The sequence below is a fragment of the Brassica oleracea genome, chromosome C8 (assembly GCF_000695525.1).
Source record: "Brassica oleracea var. oleracea cultivar TO1000 chromosome C8, BOL, whole genome shotgun sequence".
NCBI classification, from domain to species: Eukaryota; Viridiplantae; Streptophyta; class Magnoliopsida; order Brassicales; family Brassicaceae; genus Brassica; species Brassica oleracea.
In genome coordinates, this window is record NC_027755.1 from 22,735,304 (window position 1) to 22,742,962 (window position 7,659).

At 38.0% G+C, this 7,659-nt stretch overlaps 3 protein-coding genes and 1 non-coding gene across 4 annotated transcripts; 2 read left to right on the plus strand and 2 right to left on the minus strand.

Moving 5' to 3' along the window:
- The first annotated feature begins 1,498 nt into the window (after positions 1-1,498).
- Positions 1,499-2,617, plus strand: LOC106307999 (V-type proton ATPase subunit c2-like). The gene is made up of 3 exons (XM_013745105.1): positions 1,499-1,682; positions 1,763-2,048; positions 2,302-2,617. The coding sequence occupies exons 1-3, from the start codon at positions 1,604-1,606 to the stop codon at positions 2,432-2,434; spliced, it is 498 nt and encodes a 165-aa protein (XP_013600559.1). The 5' UTR covers positions 1,499-1,603; the 3' UTR covers positions 2,435-2,617.
- A 159-nt stretch (positions 2,618-2,776) lies between these two features.
- Positions 2,777-2,849, plus strand: TRNAE-CUC. Its single transcript has one exon. It is a non-coding gene; the product is annotated as a tRNA-Glu (tRNA).
- Positions 2,850-3,124: 275 nt separating this feature from the next.
- On the minus strand, positions 3,125-5,255 carry LOC106312397 (ATP sulfurylase 2). The gene is made up of 4 exons (XM_013749911.1): positions 4,552-5,255; positions 3,529-4,195; positions 3,354-3,440; positions 3,125-3,275 (listed from the first exon to the last, which is right to left on the minus strand). Exons 1-4 carry the CDS (start codon positions 5,103-5,105, stop codon positions 3,132-3,134), a joined length of 1,452 nt encoding a protein of 483 aa, XP_013605365.1. The 5' UTR covers positions 5,106-5,255; the 3' UTR covers positions 3,125-3,131.
- A 1,843-nt stretch (positions 5,256-7,098) lies between these two features.
- On the minus strand, positions 7,099-7,431 carry LOC106308976 (uncharacterized mitochondrial protein AtMg00810-like). Its single transcript, XM_013746072.1, has one exon. It carries the CDS (start codon positions 7,429-7,431, stop codon positions 7,099-7,101), a length of 333 nt encoding a protein of 110 aa, XP_013601526.1.
- Positions 7,432-7,659: the final 228 nt, after the last annotated feature.

The following is a 7,659-nucleotide window of genomic DNA, read 5'->3' on the forward strand; positions in this document are numbered from 1 at the left end:
TTTTACAAAATAACTTAAAAGAAACTATTAATAATTAAAATAAAACATTTTAAACTCTAAATTTTATATTTTAAAGCTTCATATTACTTCAAAAATGTTACAAAATAATAACAAATGTTGTTAACAAAAAATATTTCAATTAAATCATAAAAATAATATATACAAAATAGAACACAAAAAATCATAGTTTTAGATATACATGTTTTTGAGTCGGGTACAAATCGATTCTTCTCGGGTCGGTTCTTTTCGAGTCCAGATCAATTTGAGTCGGTTCTTTTCGGTTATGGTTCTTTCGGGTAAAAGAAATTTAGACCCAAAAGATACTTGTACTTGTAAATTTTCGATTTGATTCCTGGTCGGGTATTATTGGGTCGGTTCCGGTTCGGATTTTCGGGTCCAGGTTAAAATGCCATGCCTAACATAGACTATTGATATTTGCTCCAGCGGTGTGAACTTAACCATGTATTGTATGTAAAGTTAAATTTCATTTTCAAAACCATAATTTCATAACAAATCTTATAAGTAAACACACATTTTCTTATTTGGTTTATTTAAGACAGTTGATTTCAGTGGTATGCATAAATTTACTTTTTTGTATTTGGATTCTGCCCGTTTATTATCTTATAGATGCACAATTAATAAAAATGTTGATGCATAATTTTTTCACTCTAAACTATGTACATATATATTCGACATGTCGAGTTAACTAATATGCATTATAATTTTCATGCTTGCATGTATACATTCTTGATATGTTTACAGTTGAATTAATATTTATGTTTCCGAATCACCAAAATCAAATGATTGTCCGATGACATTCTATTCGTGAATGCGGTTAGTTGACTATATTATTTTTAATGTTGCTAATAGTGTGCCTCCTATTTTTGCGTTATCACATTATTCATACATACATTCATATACATATTTTTCAGTCTGCAATTATTAGATTTTGTATTAAGAAGTAAGAAATAAAAAGATTTAGTCTTCGAAGCTGTTCATTTTATATTTCAAATTCCTACCAGAACTTGTATTTCTTTTTTGCTCTTCTAATTATTGTACCTATCCAACAGAATTTTAAACATACAAAACTAATTTTAAACATGATTTAGACTTAGAGGATATGTCATGAATCATGCATACGGTGTCTAAGTCATATGTGCCAAGGGACTAATGTCCAGCACGACGGCCTACGAAATTTACACTTTTAACACATGCATCTTGATAGAATTTAGATAAAAGTAAAACCTTAAAATAGTATAACATTTTCTCTGATTTGTTCATTAGTTAATAAGTATATATACAAAATTTCTAACTAATCTAAACTATTTTACGTTAAAAAAAAAAAAAAAAAATCTAAACTATTTAGTAATAATTAAAAATACACACAATTAGCAAACAAAGCATCATGCACCAAAAAGTAAATTTGGTACGGTTCTGGTTAAACGGGTCAGCTAATTTAAGTCCGGTTTGATTTTACACGCCGACAAACCGCCAGCAATTACTAAAATCATTGGTTTCGGTTTCCTTCTCTCTCTATCGCTCGCAATCGCAAATCATCAAACGGTTTTTGTCTCTTTGCGATCAGATCTCATCGGAGAGCAATATGGCTTCAGGTTTCAGCGGCGATGAAACTGCTCCTTTCTTCGGATTCCTCGGCGCTGCCGCCGCTCTCGTTTTCTCCTGTAACATCAATTTCTCAGTCAAAAGATTGAATCCATGATTTGGTCTTGATCCGATCCGATCGGTTTATCCTTGTTCTCAGGTATGGGAGCAGCGTACGGGACAGCGAAGAGCGGGGTTGGCGTGGCGTCGATGGGTGTGATGAGACCAGAGCTTGTGATGAAATCGATTGTTCCCGTGGTTATGGCTGGTGTGTTAGGTATCTATGGTCTCATCATTGCTGTCATCATCAGTACTGGAATCAACCCAAAGGCTAAGTCTTACTACCTCTTCGATGGCTATGCTCATCTCTCTTCCGGTCTCGCTTGTGGTCTCGCTGGTCTCTCCGCCGGTATGGCTATTGGTATCGTCGGCGACGCTGGTGTTAGGTAATTGCCAAAATTATATATATTCTCTGTCAAAGATCGATTCTTTTGAATTCACAAATGTTACTGCAGAGACTCGTTTTTGATATGCCTATGTTAAAGTCTTAACCTTGGTGTATGAGCTAAAATGATGAAATCTTTTTTACTTTATAGTGAATATGAGACTAAGGGATGTTTTATGTATGATGCTCCTTCATATTGCTGTGTTGTGTTTGTTTCTAGTTCGATGTTTTGTCTTTGTAATGTGGTGTTGCAGAGCGAATGCACAACAACCCAAGCTGTTTGTGGGAATGATTCTGATTCTCATCTTTGCTGAAGCACTGGCGTTGTACGGTCTCATTGTTGGTATCATCCTCTCTTCTCGTGCTGGTCAGTCTAGAGCCGAGTGAATGCAGAAAGCTTTTTCATAATGGGTCAAGTCCTTTTGTTATGTTCTGTGATATATTTCACTTTCAGTTTTCTTTTGTGGGATTGTGAGTTTTTGAGTTTCTCATCAAAAAACAAGCAATTTGGGTGATAAACTGATAATCATTTATGACTTTGGTTCTAAATATTTTTTTTGCTATATGGATATACATCAATAACTAATAAAGCAATATTAGTAACTTTTTCTTTTGTCGATTGATGAATTACTGACATGAAGCCTCTGTCTAGCTCTTTGTCTAGCTCTTAAAACAATGATGACATGCGTCTTTCTCTTTTTTTCACGTTAGTCGAATTGAAATAACAAATCCGTTGTAGTCTAGCTGGTCAGGATACTCGGCTCTCACCCGAGAGACCCGGGTTCGAGTCCCGGCAACGGAGTCTTTTTGGCCTCTTCTCTAGTTTGCTGGTGCCTGTTAATAAAGAGCTCTCTTTTACTCAAATCAGAACTGACAAAGAAAAAGACTGAGACTAACAAAGTGGAGAAAAATTATTGAACCAGACCTTAAAATTAACAAACTTGTCCCTGCTCATCAGCAAGAACATTATTTGGTTTCAAAGTTTTGAAAACGCTCGTGCCTTTCCACAAGACAAAAACATGTAACCATGTGAAACAAAAGCCAGTCATCACGGACAGTTCAATCCTCAAAAGAGTTTGATTCTTTAGGCTGAAACAACGGCTTGTTGTTGTTTTGATGAATCATCACTTTCTTGCAAGCTCTCATAATATTTAACAAGAACATTCCATCCACTCGGACACATAAACCCATCCGGTGGACTCTCCCCTGTTCTTGCATACGTTCTCATCTGAAACCCAGAACAATAAAACCATTAAAAAAACCTGAACTTGTAAAATCCAAAATCAATCAAAACTGTCTTTTTTACCTTTGTTCCAGAAATGAAAAGAAACTCTTTTGCACGAGTGGGATCAAAAAACGCCATCTTCTTCTCAACTGTATCATAAGCTGCAACCTACACGATAAAAAAAAAATCACAGACAAAGAACACACAATTATGATTTGAAGCAGCATATTATCATAGTTAACAAACTTTGCATTACCCTAAATGGAAGAATATTTAGTTTCTCAAGACCAGGAGCCATGCTCAACACTTTCTTCCCATGATCAGGATCATACAGATCTCTCTTCTCAGTAGGATGTCCCATCCCCGCAGGATCACGACCTACAATATAAAAATTAGCACCAGCATTGATCCTAGCCTTGGCGTGCCACTGAACTTCAGTTGGACCAGCATAGTGCATCGGCGATGGAAATATCGAGACAATAGTAGTCTCCGGGTCAAGAACTCCATCTTCTAGAACCTTGCTATGTTGTTCCATTCGAACATCAAGAGGAACATCATCAGCCTTTGTGAAACCTCCCAAAGGGTGAAGCAAGAGAATAGGATTCTTATAACCCATTTCCAAAAGCCTTTTTCTTGTATCGTTCATCAACAGAGCGTGACCATTGTGCACAGGGTTCCTTAGCTGGAATGCAAAGACAGCATCAGCTTTACGGTTATCGAACTCTTTCCTAAGCTGTTTAGGAGATAGCCTGTAGTGATCAAGACCATCGTTGTACTTAACCGGCTGGAAAACTTCTAAATCTCCACCGATCAACCAGTTTCCTGACGGAGTAATATGTTCTTCCACGTAAGGTAATCCTGGAGAAGTAGTTCCCCACGTCCGAGCAATCCTTTCTTCCTTGTTGTGTTTGTATATCTCCACACTGTAATATCATATACGAAAGAACAAAAAGATAAGTCCATTCATAGGCCCTGTGCAAAAAAAAACCGGAACCAAAGACCAGAATCAGAACCGAACCAAAATAATCCAAATTATTAGAAAACTTATCCGAAATATCCAAAATAATCTAAATTATCCTATATTTTTATAGGAATCATTCTAATTAGGGTATTTTCAGGTTTCTAGTTTTACCATCCGAACCAAAGCTAATCCAAAAATAGATGAGACAATAAATGGATCAACCAATACCCGAAATGCCCAGGCCTATCCAAAACTATATCTTTCGACACCTAAACAATAACTAGAGGCATAATTTCATTGAAAGCCACCATCTTTTACCTGCGGAGAGAACCAACGATGTCTCCTTGAGGGCTAACAAGAGCAACATTCTTGGACACACCGATCTGTTCTTTGGTCTGATCATCAATAGCAAGAACAATAGGAAGAGACATGTTGACAAGAGACCCATCTTTCAGCCTTAGAGAGTTGAAATGAAGACTCTGAAGATACTCGTCTTCTCTCATGAACCCTTTCAAAGGACTAGCCCAGCCTTCGCTGATCACGTGCACCCACTCCAGATCGATCTTCGTCAGCTTCACTTTCGGCATCGACTCTGCTTCCTTCTTCTTCAGCTCGATCTCTGAGTCGGGTACTACCAGCTCCACTAGCTCCCCACCGTCTGGGTCGATCAAGGAGCTCTTAACGGTCATTGACGAAGGAAAGGAGAGAGATTGCATTCTTGGGTTGCGTTTATAGACCAAATTGATTAATGGGTTGTGGTTGAATGAAGAGAAGAACGGTGATTTTGACGGGGTTTGATCGGAGAAAGAGGATGGTTTTGAGTTTCGAGTGTGGAATTGAGAGACGTAGGAGGATCTGATCAGAAGAGACATGGATCTTGGTGAGGAAGCGAGGGGAGAGCGGAGTAGAGAGTGAACAGTGAAGGTGAGATTCTTCGGTACAACATGTTTGGAGGAAGGAGGGAGGAGACGAAGAACAGTGATGGGAGTGTCAACGAGATCCACACGTAATGCCACTTTTGGTTTGTGGATTGGAATAATTGCTTATACTGTGAAATGTCCTTTTCACCCTTTCTTTTCTAAGGATGGGCCCTTGTGCGGACGGACTATTGACTGGCTCTACAAGTTTACTACCTTGAGATTTGGGCTTGAGTTCGTTGCAGTGCAGTGCACTCCATTAGGGGAGATCATTTCATTTCGGCCCATCAATATTGGAATCCACATGTTTATCATTTTTGTTTTTGTCGTGAGGTATCGCGCAAACTTCAGTTTATTTGATCGCTTTAATATAATCTTGGCCCCCATTACTTTTTGCATTCAGTTGGCGTTATAATGTTGATGTGAATATCCACCGATCACCAATATGGACGTTAGTGTGTTCTGTGCTACTTTCTTTGCTTTAATAATGGAAAACAGTGCTCCTCACCCCCCTTTTTGTCGACCAACCTTTTTCTTGTTCGGGTTGATCCGGTTTTAATCAAAATTAGACTGGCGAAAACCGTTTGGTCAGGGTCCAGCTGTGTGTGTCTCGAGGAGTTTGATGTGGGCGTGAAAGCCATTTACTCCATAATTAGAAGGGACATGAAAGCATATAAAGCATGCTAAATTGCTAACGTGTTATCTTTCTACTCATGTATCATGATGCATAAATTATATTACTTTTATCGACTAATAATGATTAATTATAAATTTTAAAACACTAATTACACTTCTTAAACTCTTATAGGTTTAAAATTATAGGAAATAGATAATCGTATAAAACTATACATTTATAACTCAAATTCACTATATTTTATTTTAGATGTGATATATATAAGTTTATGAGAATTAATGGGAGTTTATGAGAATTGTTTTAGAGATTTTGGTGAAGAACTAAGAGAGATATGTGAGGGAATCCAAGAGAGAGACAAAAATATTTGAGGAACATTTTTCCTTAGATTGATTTAGTATATACAATAGTTACATAAATAGATCTAGCAAGGAGAATAAGACAATGAGAATGAATTGAATAAACTAATGAAGACAAGATCTGGGGAAGTCACTTTCAGATAGTGACAACTTCATTCTCTCTTCATTCCTTAGCATATCATGTGACTTTGGATTGTTTCCACACTCCAACAGCTCCATCCAATTGCCTCCACTTGTTTAAATTCGTCCAAGACTTCAGGCAAGATATTTAAATCAGTCTCACACCTTTCCTTGCTTCAGTTTTCCTGTCCATGATTTCCTGTCCATGATTTTTTGTCCAAGATCTCCCGTCCATGATCTCCTGTCCATGATTTCATGATCTCCTGTCCATGATCAATCAGGTTTTTCATGTCTTTACTCTTGCTTTTTATTGCTTCATGTCAACACTCATGTCTTTTACTCTTGATCTTTATTCTCTTCATGTGAACACTCCACCTCAAGCTTGAACATAGGGATTTGGTCAAGCTTGGAAACCATGAAGCATTCCCTCATTAAAAACTTTACTTGGAAAAACCACTTGGGATAAAAACCAAGCAAAGGAAAAAGAGTAGAACACTTCATGGCAAGAGGATCAGTGACAAGAGAGGTCTATGAGTCCAAGCTTAGGATGAATGAGCTCACAAATCTTGCTGCTAGCTGCCTTGGTGAACATGTCAGCTAGTTGATCTTTACTTCTTGTGTAGCATGGAAGAATCACTTGCTGTTCCACTGCCTGTCTCACCTTGTGGCAGTCCACTTCTATGTGTTTTGTCCTCTCAGGAAAGACTGAGTTGGAAGCAATGTGTATTGTTGTATGGTTGTCACAATGCATAGTCATTGGTGTGTTGATCTCAATACCCAAGTCCCTTAGCAGTCCCTTGATCCATATAAGCTCACTTGCGAGATTCCTCATTGATTTTTACTCTGCCTCAGCACTTGAGCAAGACACCACCTTCTGCTTATTACTCTTCCATGTGACCAGGTTTCCGCCAATGAAGGTGCAGTAGCCTGTAGTTGATCTCCTATCAACTCTGTCTCCAGTCCAATCAGCATCACAATACCCAATTATTTCAGTACTCTTGTTACATGCTATCCATACTCCTTGGCCAGACACCTCTCTTAGGTACCTTAAGATCCTCTCCACCATATTCCAATGATGCACCTTAGGAGCTCCCATGTGTTGACTCACTTGATTCACAGCAAAGCACACATCTGGTTTGGTGATGGTTAGATATATGAGCTTTCCCACCATTCTTCTATACTTCTTGATATCTCCAAATGGTGTAGACTCATACTCCCCCTCTCTCAGCACCTTGTATCCTTCTTCTAATGGAGTCTTGGCCTTTTTACTCTGAAGGTTTCCTGCCTTATTTAAAATATCAAGTGTGTACTTCCTTTGAGATAAAAATAACCCCTCTTTAGAGCGGCATATCTCAATCCCAAGGAAGTACTTCAACTCTCCCAAATCTTTGATATCAAA

Excerpts from the sequence above, each read along its gene's own strand:
- LOC106307999 (XM_013745105.1), top strand. The coding sequence starts at position 1,604 with ATGGCTTCAGGTTTCAGCGGCGATGAAACTGCTCCTTTCTTCGGATTC. Across the intron at positions 1,683-1,762 it reads CGCCGCTCTCGTTTTCTCCT|GTATGGGAGCAGCGTACGGG; the intron begins GTAACATCAATT and ends CCTTGTTCTCAG. Across the intron at positions 2,049-2,301 it reads GTCGGCGACGCTGGTGTTAG|AGCGAATGCACAACAACCCA; the intron begins GTAATTGCCAAA and ends GTGGTGTTGCAG.
- LOC106308976 (XM_013746072.1), bottom strand. The coding sequence starts at position 7,431 with ATGGTGGGAAAGCTCATATATCTAACCATCACCAAACCAGATGTGTGC.
- LOC106312397 (XM_013749911.1), bottom strand. The coding sequence starts at position 5,105 with ATGTCTCTTCTGATCAGATCCTCCTACGTCTCTCAATTCCACACTCGA. Across the intron at positions 3,441-3,528 it reads TAAATATTCTTCCATTTAGG|GTTGCAGCTTATGATACAGT; the intron begins GTAATGCAAAGT and ends TTTATCGTGTAG. Across the intron at positions 3,276-3,353 it reads TTTTCATTTCTGGAACAAAG|ATGAGAACGTATGCAAGAAC; the intron begins GTAAAAAAGACA and ends TCTGGGTTTCAG.